This window comes from Mesoplodon densirostris, chromosome 4, assembly GCF_025265405.1.
Source record: "Mesoplodon densirostris isolate mMesDen1 chromosome 4, mMesDen1 primary haplotype, whole genome shotgun sequence".
NCBI lineage: Eukaryota > Metazoa > Chordata > Mammalia > Artiodactyla > Ziphiidae > Mesoplodon > Mesoplodon densirostris.
The window spans coordinates 152,187,577-152,201,210 of NC_082664.1; the positions used below are offsets into that span (position 1 = coordinate 152,187,577).

Here is a 13,634-nt window from a genome sequence, read left to right on the forward strand (position 1 = left end):
TGTTTGAGGCTCAGTATTTCCAGAACCCCTGAGACTCTCAAGGGGCCCTTTGAATATTTCAGCTAGACTTTGCTTCACTTTGTGTAGGGTATTAGGTATTATTTGAGATTTTGAGGCTTCGGAGGTCTAAAGGAGTATTAAAAGCAGCTGCCTCTTTTCCAATTACTTCTACCTGTGCCAGGCACAGTTACAGGCACTTTCATACATTATCTCATTTAATTCTCACCACAAACTTGTCAGGTGAAGCATTACTAACCCCATTTTACAGATGAGGGAGTGGAGGCTTAGAGAAGTTAAGCCACTTCCTCAAGGTCACGCAGCTGGTAAATGATGAAATAGAGATACAAACCCAAATCTCAGTCTTTCCTCTTTCCTCTATGTGATGCTATCCCCAAGGACTACTGAATTTTTTTAACCATAGAGCAAACATATCTAAGCAGCATGAAAGAAAACAATAAATGGGAAAATAACAAGAAATATCTTCATCTAGAATGTGACTACATTACACCAAACGTGCTAAATGTCTGCTTCCATTCTTGGGTTCGTACAAAGTGGCTTGAAAAGGTTGTACAGGTTATTTCTACAAATCTCCCATCACGTAGATAATTCAGGCAAAGAAGAAACCAGATGTTCTTGAATTTCCCAGAAAAGTGAAGGGGAAGTGACAGTTTGCATCCCTTAAAATTTTCAGGCTACAAGTGGTCCCCACTGCCTCTGGCCTGAGAACCATCTACTCTACCTTGTAATATGTGCATCTCCCATCACCATGTATCATTCTAGTTTGGGGAGATCTTACCAAGTTTTTTTTTTTCTTTTAAGAATAATCAGGAAACGCTTCTTATGGGTCTATTCTATGAGTTGTATAATACAAAACTCCAAATTAGCTAATAGCCCCTGACTGTTTTTCACAAGATTTCAACACAGAACCTGTGTCAGGGCAGGAGGCCAAGGCCAGTTTCATTTCTGGGCAAGATTCATCTCTGAGGCACCAGCTACTGTCACACAACAGAATTTGGGGGACACTTAGATCTAATATTTGGGAACTCAAAACACACCCGAATTAGTACGTGGATAAAGCCTGTTACCGGAGTTCTGAAAGATCCCAACTATGCTACACTAGCCAGTGCCCCATGACATGGTAAGAGGCAGGACCCAAATACCAGAACCTCTCTGATGGGAGAACTCTACTTCTGTTCCTCCAGATGTCACACAGATACCCATATTTAACAGCCCAAAGATTGGTTTTGAACTTTTGCACATTCAAAAAAGCCTCGTTTTCTTTGTAGGCACTTGATAGCTTTATTACACATGACCTCCTCCAAATACCATCTTGTGATTTAAATTGTTTGTCTGATAGAAAATAATGGGTGTCAGCAGCTTAGATCATTGTACCTGCTGTGTGACTTTCAAACTCCAAGGTTTTCTTCCTTTGGAGGTTTTTTTTTTTTGGCAATTTCATGTCCAAAACCCAATTATACTGGGCTCTTTTCAAGTAGGCCTATAAAAACCCAGATGTTCTTTCAGAAGGGAAGCAGCACCGTTTCCATCTCTTCTGAAGCAGCCACACACCAGCATTAAGGAGTGATCAAGATGCAGAGACTCTGCATGACCATGTTGGTCTAGATTATGGTACTTTTCATAAACTACATAGATTAAAAAAAAAAAAAAAACCTCACTGAAAAAGCTTCTAGGTCATGATTTCTTCAAAGTCAGACAGCTGCTTCATCTGTTCAACTTGCATAGAATGCCTCCTGAGGAGCTTCTTTTTACTTCTCAAGTCAACTCTCTTTGGTGAACTTGGAGCAACAGGTACCATGGATTTTAAGCCACTAGCAAGTGGAGAGGAAGGTTTGCTGCTCGATCTAATATCCGGGATAGGTGGGTTCAGATTTACATTTAAAGGTGGAAAGGAGCCAGGTCTGGTCTGGGAAATTCGGTCTAGTAGCAGAGTTCCGGAACCCCATCTTTCTAGAAGATGGGGTGGCCTGTGGCACACTGAGCTGGGACATGTGCAGGGCACAGCATCCAGGGCCTCCCTGGAGCCCTGGAAAAGAGACAAGTGGGAGTTGTTGAGCTTCTTCCGATCTAAGGGTCCTTTGCCTGATTCAAGGGAAATGGAGTTGGGCGGATCGGCCCCTGGCTGTAAATCTAAATCATAGAGGTCATTTTCCAGCCGTTTGAGGGACACTGCATCTTTGAGAGCAGAGGGGCCTGATGGGCCAATGCCACCCTTCTCTTGGTCAATAGGGAGAGTTCCTCTTCTGGCCAGACGTGAGTGGGGAGGCTGACTTTTCTCGTAGGCTGCCTTCCACGAGGCCAGTTCCGAAGAGGCTGGAATCTTCAGAACCTGCTCCGTGACCGTGAGGAAGAGGCGGGGGTCTTTGCCATCAATACTGTTGGTTCTGGAAAGGGGGCCTCTTTTGGGGAAGGACATGTCACTGATGCTCTTGATGACCTCGCTGTCTGCACCTGCACCATGGGTCTCATCCTGGCGCACAGAGGCAGCCAGCACAGAGGGCGCGGTCAGGCCCCAGGGCTCAGATTGCAGCCTCTTCAGTTGAGGCAAACGGGCCCTTTTGAGGTTCCTGACTTTCCTAGTGAGTGACCCCGGTTCATTAGGAGCCTTGGAGGTGTTGCAACCACCTGGATGCCCTGATTGGAGGCTAAAGAAGTCATCTTCCTTCTCACTGGGTGGAGATCCCAGGCCTGGAACCTTCAGTTCAATATCCGAGGGAGATGCACACAGTGGAGGTGACTGTCTATCTTCCTCTTTGGGTGAAGGAGGGACATGAAGATACTGTTTGGTGGTTTTGGTGCCTGAAGATGATTTATGCGTTGTTATAATAATCACCTCCTTGCCTTTGGCTTTGCAGGCATCCAGGAGATGTTTCAATGCATCCTGGTCATCTGCATTTATTGCGTAAACCAGAGCTGAAGCCCCTGTGCGATCCTCGAGGCTGGGATCTGCTCCATTCTCCAGTAGCAAGGAGACCACTTCTCCCCCAGCTCTTCTGATGCAAGCATGGATGAGGGCGGTCTTGCCAGACTTATCCTGAATATTGGGGTCTGCCCTGTTATCCAGCAGATACTTCACCATCTTGGACTTGCTGATGCTTTGCTGGTCCACATGTTTGGTGATACATGCCACCATGAGAGCCGTTTCACCTTTGTTGTTGCTTTCGTTGATATAAGCACCCCCTTCCAGGAGGATTCTGGTCAGCCTGAGCCTCCCCAGCCACACGGCCTTTAAAAGTGAGTTTCCATCAGTCCTTAATTCGGTGTCGTCATCCATCATACTGGCTACAGCTTAGAGTCTCTGAGCCACAGTGGCGATCAGACCTAGCAAGGGAAGAAGAGAGAAAAGGGTCATGTATTCTATAGAGCTGATCTGAGCAGCAAGGCTGTTACAGAGTCTGGATACAGTCGTGTCCCAGGTTGATCCCAAGTTATGCCACCTTGCTTGGTTATTTAACTTCTCTGGGTTTATTTCTTCATCTGTAACATGGCAGGGGTGACTGTAGTGATAGTGGCAAACTACCTGACTTTGTGAAGATTAAATGAGACAGTGTATATAAAACACGTAAACACATGTAAGGCGGTTGGCATGACGCCTGGGAGAAAGCAAGCAATAAAACGTGCAAGCTCTTACTGCGTTGACTGCATGAGACTTATCACAAATGCAGTTCTGTGATAACAGAAACTTTGTTTTCTGTCTGTCGGCATCATTAAAGTCTAAGTTTCCATAAGGAAAGGTCTGAGTCTATCTTGTTCACTGTTGTAGCCTCAGCATTTAGCAATGAGTCACACTTAATAGGTTACCTCATAAATAATGGTTTAATGCAGTGTAGTTCTAGGTGTGTATCAAAAAGACCAGTAGGAAATACACCAAAATGGTGATAGGATTATGAAGAGTTTTCCTTTTTGCTGTACTTCCTAAACGAAACATGTATCACCATTGTCGTAGGGGGGAAATATTGTAAAACAAAAGCAATCCAGCTGTCCATTTCCAGGTTGTCGTCCCCACTATTCAAGCAGATGTCAGAGTTCTCATCCTCCTCATTCAGACTCTCAGAATAGCTCAGATAATGCAATGCTACATCCTCCTCTCTGGTTGAACAGATCTGAGGCAGAGGATGGACAAGGGCATTGCCTTTTTGCTCACGAATGTTAGGAAATAAAGCTCGTTCCAGAGCTCCCCCCGCTGAGGTCTGTCAAACCTGAGTTTTCTGCTTTGGTTCTCCTCATGTCAATTACCTAATTCCTGGACTCAGAGCCTCCAAAATGGGTGTTGGTCACGAGGTCTCCCATGGATGAGGAGAAATGGTCTCCCAGAATTGATGCCCTGCCAGCCCCAGGTTCCTCACTGGCCATGCTCTGCCAGCACGGCCCCTCCATGTGGGCTTTTTGTCCCTCAGGTTCCGCTGAGCAGGTGTCACAACGCCTGAGTTTTCCTTCTCTGATGCAGTCATCCTTCCTCTTACCCCACTACCCTGAGCAGTTATTGATCAATTTCTATTCCTCTATTAAACGGGAAGTCAACAGCTTTTCTTGGCTGAAGTTGAGAGATGGGTATATTGCCTTTTAAAACTCTTAATCCATGAATAGATACTTTGTTTTTTTTTTTTAAAAAAAGGCCAAATCACACTTAAGTATATAAAGAAGAAGAGTACCCTTTACACGCCCCCAGCCCACCTTGCAGCCACTCATCTCTTCAGAATTAACTGTGGTTAACAGTCTAGGTTGTATCTTTCTGCTTCAGATCATTTTCTGCTTCTTCCAAATGCATTATTCTAATAATGCCATCTCAGTCTGATCTTGTTGCAGTTGTGTTTGTGTGTTCCTATAAGATTTTCTGTAAAATCCCTACCATCCAAAGACACTGTATATTATTAAATGTATTCACAAGAAGTTCGTTTCTGTCTCTTCAACTCTGTGCTTCTTTCTTCAATCTCCTACTGAGTCCTTCTTCCTCTCTCCCTCTCTCTCTCCACCCGCCTGTGCCCCCCAAATGTGGCCATTCTTTCTCTTCTGTTTCTGTCATTTTAACTCTTCTGCGGTCATATGATCATTTTATTACAGTTCTATGTGTCTATAAGCTTGTTGGTCCCCAAACTCCGGACATCTAAAGCAGAATTTTCAAGGGCTAAATAAAGAAAAGGCAATGTGCAGTGAAAACATTCTGTTTTCCATTCCATCCAAGGGGCCCTTCACCTCCTGGCCACACCTCTTCAGCATCTGCCCTGCTACTCCTGTTCTCTTTATACTCCATCTATCTTGAAATCTGGTCATTTCTCAAATGCCCCACTTTTTATTTTTCTTCCTTCTAACCCTGTTCATGTTTCTAACTCTAAGACCTCCCTGCTCTTCTTTAATTATTCATCATCCCTCAAATCTCAGCTCAAATGTTACTTCCTTTTTAATCAAGAGAAAAATCACTCAGGATGGACGGGAGAAAGAGGAATAAAATGACAACTGACTCATATCCAGACTATATAAAGAACTCCTACAAATCACTTCCTCCAAAAGAGGATACACAAATGGCCAATAAGCACAGAAAAAGGTGCTCAGCCTTGTTAGTAATCAAGGAAAATCAAATTACAGCACAATGAGATACCACTACACCCTCCAGCACAGCTAAAATTATACCGACAGTACCAAGGATGGAGGGGAAGATTCAGGAACACATTGGTGGGAACATGAATTGGCTCTGCTCAATTAATGCCTACACTCTGACCCAGTAATTCCATGCCTGGGTTTAGGTGTGTGATAGACTGAAAAGCATGGCCACAAAGTCCTGCCATTCCAGTGTGCACACCACTTGCAATGAGGTCTTGCCTCTCCTCCCATGGAGAGTAGGTGTCAACATGTGATTTGCTTTGACCAATAAAATGAATGTGACATTCAAGGCATGGCCCCAGTGAACCTTGCAGCCCCAGTGAACCTTGCAGCTTCAAGATTTGCTCTCCTGGAATCCAACTGCCATGTGCAGAAGTCTGGGGTATCCCTAACCAGAAAGGACACAGGGCTCTTCAGCTGACAGCCCCAGCGAACATCAGAGTGTGCACGAGGCCATCTCAGGCCAGCCAAAGCTCCAGATGATTGCAACTGCGTGAGGGAACCCAGGTGAGGCCAGCAGAAGTTCCCAGAGGCTGGTCCAAATCACAGAAATATGAGCAAATAAATGATTATTGTTTTAAGCCACTCATTTTGGGATGCTTTGTTCTCAGGAATAGATTACTGATAAATATGCGTAGCAAAAGGTGTGCAAAAATGATCCTGGGGCTTCCCTTGTGGCGCAGTGGTTGAGAGTCTGCCTGCCAATGCAGGGGACACGGGTTCGTGCCCCGGTCCGGGAAGATCCCACATGCCGCGGAGCGGCTAGGCCCCTGAGCCATGGCCACTGAGCCTGTGCGTCCAGAGCCTGTGCTCCGCAACGGGAGGGGCCACAGCAGTGAGAGGCCTGTGTACCGCAAAAAAAAAAAAAAAGTGATCCTGGCAGTGAAAACTAGAAACAACCCATCAAGAAGAAAATAAAGAAATTGTAATATATTTGTATTCATACACTGGAATATTATACATCATCTTTACATTCTCTCTCGCTCTCTCGTGTGTGTGCTCTCTCTCTCTCACTCACACACACAAACACACATACACGCACACACACTCACACATACAACATACCAAAAGAAAAAAGTGGATACTGCACCCCCTGGGTTCAGCTTTCTCAATTGAAGTATTGATCTGGTTAATCATCTGGGTCCACCTCCTCCCCATATCTCTGAGCCCCTCGAGGCACGAAAACTATCTCTTCTCCCCTATCAGCTGTGTGATAATTCGAAAGTAAGATAAAGGAAAAGATGGAGGAAGAGAGGAAGAGAAAAAGGAAAGGAAGGTGGGAAGGAGACGTGGGTGGATCATTGGGTTATCTCTCTATGTTGTGTGTGGTGCAAATCACATAGCTCTGGACTACCTCGAAGTCTGGGGAGGGGGTGCAGGGAGTAGGGGAGGCAGGTAGGGAACAAAAGAGAAAAGGAAAGCAGGGAAGAAGATGGAATATCTGGGAGATGCTTCTCTCCCTTCACTTGGAATCAGTGGCCACCTCCTCGGCTGAGCCCAGGCTTGTCCCCAGTCAGCACTGCCCTGGCCCCTAAGGAGAGAGCAGGATGGAGGCTACAGCCTTCATCTTGTTTCTCCTCTGTTTTCTTGACTGCTTCTAATATATATAAACCTGGCATGTTGTGGATCTTTATAAGTTGTTCTAAATTCTTTGTGGAACAAAATAGAATATAGAATATAATCAATGAACATTTATTAGATTGGAAAATGATGGCTTATTAGATTGATCCAGATGACGTTACTGTTTCTGTAGGTAAAAAATGGTCAAACCATCATCAGTTTCACATGGTCCAACCTGATATTTACAGTGCTTATCTAACTATATTTTAGTGCTGTAATTGCTCCATAATCCAAGCTCTGGAGGATGCACCAGTCATGGTGGAAGGATTACAGAATAGAGAAGCAGGAGATCTGGATTCTCACCTCAGCTCTGCTACTAGGTAGCTGAGTAATTGAGGGCAAGCATTGTCTTTTCAAATGAATAGAACTCCAATTCTGCCTTACAAGATTGTTATAAGGATCAAAGGGCAGGCTATATGTGAACACTATCTACAAAGTCCTCTGAAGAGCCAAGGGGTTATCATGTTGAATTAAGCTCATCCAGAATCCTACCTCTAAGCCCTCCCAGCACCCTGCAGAGTGCCACTAATGTCATTACCAGTCCTCTTTCTCTTCCAATCACCTGCTGCCTCCTTTCTTGCCTCCACCACCCAACCACAATTCAAAGTTTGCTGAGTCTTTCCACATTCATGATCTCTTTGACCACCCTCCCCTCACACTTCTACAAGGGAAGCTTTATTATCCTAATTTTACAGATACAGAGTCTGAAGTTCAGACGTGTTAAGTAATTTTGCCCAAGAGCACACGTTTGTAAGTGGTACAGCTTTGATTCAAACTTTGTTCCTTTGAGCCCAAGTTCAGAGCTCTTTCACAGTGAGAATTCTGCTCGGGCACATCTCCTGACTACTGCAGCCGGGAGTGGAGTTTAAGAACACAGCTCTACCATTGGGTGGTTGTATAAACTGGGCCAAGTTACTCAGCCTCTCTTGCCTCAGTTTTCTCATCTGTAAAATGGGGATAATCACAGACACATTTGTGGTGTGCTATAACAATAAAATAACTCAGGTAGAGCTCCTAGCACAGAGCCTTGGCACATGGAAAGCGCTCAATAAATGTTAAAATTTGAAGAAATTTGGGTACACCTTTCCAAATCCAGGAGGCCACCCCGTTCAGCTGTAGTATTTGCGGAAGCTTGGGGGCTATCTTTATACTCCGCCTCTTCCTTCTGCAGTCACGGGAAGCAGTTAGAAGCGGATCAGAAACTGAGTTCCACGTTTGCTCTTGCGATTCGAAAATCCTTTCTCCCAGCTCTAGGGGCGGGGTTAGGTAGTCGCCCTCAGAGGCAAGCCGCGGTGGCCTGGGGCGAAGGAGACAGGATGCCCTGTGCTCACCGGGCGCCGCGCGCATACCTTTTGGGCTCTGTCCGAGGTGCTGAACGCCGCGGGCTCCGGGCGCGCGGGCAGTGCGTGAGGGAGTCCACTGTTGCCAGTGTCTGTGAGCATCTTCGTGGAGAAGGCAGAGCACAGGGGTCAGGTGAAACCAGGACGGTAAGTGCTTCTCCCATCATTTCTCTAAAATGCTTAGATTCATACTCATTACCATTTCTTGCACATTTTCCGGTTCATAACCTCTCACCTCCCGTTCATCATAGGTTTCTGCAATAATGTGGACTTTGCTCCCCCTTCAGTCCCTGCAGAAATTCAGACGCCTGTCTCCAGCCCCGATCCACAACCATTTCCTACAAAAATTCATCCCCCTATGCATCTCATCCCCGCGCGTCAATGCAAAAAAAAATTTTTTAAGGAATTTTTTTTAACCATGTTTCACTCCTATCTCCCACAATTTCCTGTGATAAAAGCAGACTCTCTCCTACCAACCTCCCACTCATGCATGTGGCTAAACTGTGCAGACTTACTTCTTAGGAGCTGAAGGTCCCACCCAGGTGACCAGTGGAAACCCCGGGAGGGCGCTTACCTGGTGGGGACGCTCACCAAGCGAGGCCACCTGGGTCCAGGTCACGGGTCCTGTCATTACTCCAAAAGCAAAGTCAGAGGGCACCCCGCACCCTTGCCTGAGGCTGTGGGTTGGCTTGCCAGGCTGAACCAGCGCCGGGAGCTGGGGTTACCTGGGGCCTCGCAGGTCCTGTTGAGTGACTTGCCCAGAACTTCTTTAAGGTTTATAAATAAAACTTCTGCGTCAGTTCCTTCAAACCACTCCTTGTTCCTCCAAGTTTCAGTGGGGACAAGGGAGGTTTTTTTTTAAAGAGGAAGAAAGAAGCATGAAAGAAAGATAAGAATTGTCCCCCGTTGTGGTTTGCAGATCTCCTGCGCAACCCCGGTTCTCCAGCTCTTTCTTCCGCTCAGCTGGCTGCTGAGGCTCTGCTGCCCGCTGGCGCCTGAGAGCATCTCTCCAGCCGCGACGCGAGCGGTTTGTGTGGGTGTGTTTGCTGGGGCGGAAGGAGGAAGGAGGGGGCAGCGGGGGTGGGGATGTGCCTACCTGCAGCTGCGGGCAGAGGCGCCGGCCACCCCGCCCCCTCATCTCCAGCTCTTGAGGGATTAGACTCGCTTAACAACTTAACTTGAGCCTCTAGGAGCCCCAGAGGGTGGGTGCAGATGGGACATGGCGACGCTTGGATCAGGAGAAGTGAGGGGACGCTCCCAAAGTCTGACACTGCAGATCCCAGACCGGGGTAGGGATTTGAACTTCTGTCTCCTTTGCTCTTTCCGCGGCTCTGCCTTCCTTCATAAAACGCCCTCGGATCTCAGGATGTCTGTCCACAGTGTGGGAAGGAGAGGGAGAGAAAAGGGGGCGAGTGAGACTGTAAGACCTGGGAGGAATCTGATTATCACAGACAAATCTTTGGATTCCATTCCAACTCCATCCTTTAGCCCACCTCCTGCTTGTTCCTAGGACTTCCCGGGGAGCCATTCACCAACAATATTTGCTCCCTTTCTAACAGAAGTAATTCGTATAGAATTCAAAGCACGTGGCATTATATTTAGAAAGCAGCTGCCCCCCCTCCGCCTAGCTGGTCACCTCCTTCCATTATTAGTCCCATTCCCCAAGGTAACCTGCATTTTCAAACCACAAACCCACTGATATATATTATCTATCTATATCTGTATCTGTCTATCTATACACACACACAAAGTTCTATTTTTCCTTTACAAAAAAGGTCCTACTTCTTGAGTCAATTTTAGTCATTTACATTTTCCTAGAAAATTGTCCATCTCACAATTTCAAGTTCACAGGCACAAAGCTACAACTAGTATTACCTTATAGTGTTTGCTTTTCTCTAAAATTATACCCCCTTTTCATTCTTAATATTGTTGATTTGTATTTTCTCCCTCCCCATGCCAATTTTTTTCTTACCAAATTTGCCAGAGGGTTATTGATTTTATTGATCTTAAAAATATAAATATTGTTCTGTAATTTGCCTTTGCCACTTAATGTTTCCATAGTGTAACCTATGGAAGTGTTTTTATGTGGCACCCATTATTTGTTAAGTACTGAATAATATTGGGGGGGGGTCTTTCTCTGTAAAGCAGTTACAAGGTTTTGTGTACTCAAATCTGTAAGTTTTATCTTTCATGGCTTCTAGATTTCCTACCTTGCTTAAGGAGACCCAGAATCGCAAGAATAATTGCTTAAATGTTCTAGTAACTTAGAACTTTTTTGTTATTGTTGTTGTTGATGATGATATTGTTGGTTAGATTATCAATTCATCTGGAAATTAGATTCATGCATAAGGTAGCGCAAGGATTTGATGAAGGCGAGAAGCCAGCTGTCCCAACACCAAATCTGAATAGTCCATCCTCTTACTGATTCAAGATGCCACCCTTAATTATACCACATATATATTCCCCAAAAAAACTTTATGTGGTCAATGTATGTTCTTTTATTAAAATACACTGTTGGATTGGAATTATTTATTTATCTTAGGGCTTTTAGGGGGCATCTATATTAACAAATAAAATTATTTTTTTCCTTTTTAGGGGATGGTGAGGTTCTCATTCAAATTTGATACAAGGTTATGCTAACTTTCTAGGATGATTTTGAAAGCATCCTGGTTTTTTCCTACACACTGGTATTTTTAAATTATCAAGATATCTATCTGCTCGTTGATGATTTAAAGAATGCATCTACAAAATAATCTGGACTTGATGGATTTTAGAAGGCTAGATCTTTAATTATTCTTTCCAAAGTTATTGGTAAGTAATGGAGTATTCATTTTCTGATTCTTCTTGAGTCAATTTTGGGTCATTTATCTTTGCTTAGAAAAGAAGTCCATCTCATTTACATTTTCAAATTTATTGGCATAAAGTTACAAATAGAACTCCTTTATAATTTTTCATCTCCTCTGAATCTGTTCTTATATCCCCTTTTTCATTCCTGATATTTCATTCCTGCTTTCCCCCTGTTATTTTTGGTGTTTATAGCTAATGTTATTTTGCTGTGGTCAAATTATATGATCTATGTAATTTCCACTCTGTGGCCTATGAAATGACCAATTAAAAATACTCAAAGAGCATTTTTCCCTCATAGTCAAGGAAGAAAAAATGTACTTTCTGTGTTTTTGGATACAAACAACACAAATCCACCTGTAAAGTTAATTGCACATTATTACTCTCTATATCTTTATTTTGTACTGCAAGGCAGTAAAGCATGTTGGTTAAGAGCGCAGGCTCTGAAGTCAGACTACCTGGATTTAAATCCTCACTCAGCCACCTACCTGCCATGGGATCCCTGGTGAACCACTAAACCGCCCTGTGCCTCAGTTTTCACTTCCATAAAACTGAGTTCATAATAGTATCTACTTCATAGGATGGGGACCAGAGACAGCTTAGTTAATACATGTTCAATGTTTAGTGAAGTTCCTGGTAGGGAGTAAGCACTATATATATCTTAGCTATGTTTGTCTACCTGATCTATTAACGTTTAAATTAAACTGTGAAAGTCTCCCAGGATGCTTGAATTCATTCATTCAGGAAAAATTTACTGAGTTGAGGCTATATGATGTGACCTGCTTTCCTTTGCATGCTGGAGAGTCAGCTGTGAACAGGAAAGACAAGTTTTCTCCCTTTGTGGAGGAACCTTCTAAAGATTGAGATTTGTCAGCATCTGTGTGTGTGTGGGGGTGGGGGGTGTATCAGGGCTCTGCCATCCATTTCATACAAGACAATATGAAACAAAGGCCTTTTGCAACCTATTCCAAGTCTGCCTTCTGGTGGTATCTCAGCCACATCCCCAGAGATGCACCTTATATGCTAGACTCACATGATTAATAACAATACAACAAGTCCCCTACATACAAACGAGCTCCATTCTGAGAGCGCATTCGTAAGTCCAACTTGTTCGTACGTACAACAAATTTAGCCTAGGTACCCAACTAATACAATCAGCTATATACCGCTGCTTTTATTTTTGCTGCTGGACATCCACTGTACTCTATACAGCGCTGTACAGTAAAGTACACAAAAGCACAACCACTTGTAGAGGATGCACACACATTACAATGTACTCCAGACTCGTGAATTAACTTACGTGATTGGACATGAGAACACACATTCACATCTTTTAAAGTTCGCAACTTGAAGGTTCGTATGTAGGGGATTTACTGTAATAATTATTTTTTAAAATAATAATTGCTGGGACTTCCCTGGTGGCGCAGTGGTTAAGAATCCACCTGCCAATGCAGGGGGCATGGGTTCGAGCCCTGGTCCGAGAAGATTCCACATGCCACAGAGCAACTAAGCCTGTGCGCCACAACTACTGAGCCTGCAAGCCTAGATCCCATGCTCCGCAACAAAAGCCCTGCTCACTGCAACTAGAGAAAGCCCGTGTGCAGCAACGAAGACCCAACGCAGCCAAATAAATAAATTTATAAAATAGCAATTGCTAATAATAGCAATAAATTGTTTTGTATGCTTAATATTGTCAATGCCCTCTAATCAAAGACCTCCAGGAACACACCTGTAGTTGAACAAGTTGGATTTATTACCTGTTGCAGCCAGGGGGAAAGCACACCATGGAAAAGCATGGAGCATCTCAGTAAGAAGGTGTTAGAAAGAACGTGTTAATAGAATTTGGGCTTTGGTTGGGAGATTTGGGGAGAGTTCCCTCCACTCTTAACAGAAGAGAATCACATTAGATGGTATTCTGATACCACAAAGAAAATTATAAAGTGATCTCTGGTGCCTTAGTTCCCTGTGCACTCTGGGTTTGTTGTTGTTTGTTTTTTATTGATATAATTATATCATTATGTTGTAGCATTATGTTAGCTTCAAGTGTATAACATAATGATTCTATACTTGTATATATTGCGAAATAAATGTCTGGTTAACATCGTCACCATACATAGTTACAAGATTTTCTGTGTATGTGGTGAAAACTTTTGAGATTGACTGTCTCAGCAACTTTCAATTATACAATATAGTGTTATTAACTATAGTCCCCAT

The 13,634-nt window shown here is 44.1% G+C and overlaps 1 protein-coding gene across 1 annotated transcript; it reads right to left on the minus strand.

The window, feature by feature from the left end:
* Positions 1–1,687: 1,687 nt before the first annotated feature.
* On the minus strand, positions 1,688–3,295 carry ANKRD34C (ankyrin repeat domain 34C). Its single transcript, XM_060095377.1, has one exon. It carries the CDS (start codon positions 3,293–3,295, stop codon positions 1,688–1,690), a length of 1,608 nt encoding a protein of 535 aa, XP_059951360.1.
* Between the last annotated feature and the right edge of the window lie 10,339 nt (positions 3,296–13,634).

Bases quoted from the DNA above. Each gene is read 5' to 3' on its own strand.
- ANKRD34C (XM_060095377.1), bottom strand. From the start codon at position 3,295: ATGATGGATGACGACACCGAATTAAGGACTGATGGAAACTCACTTTTA.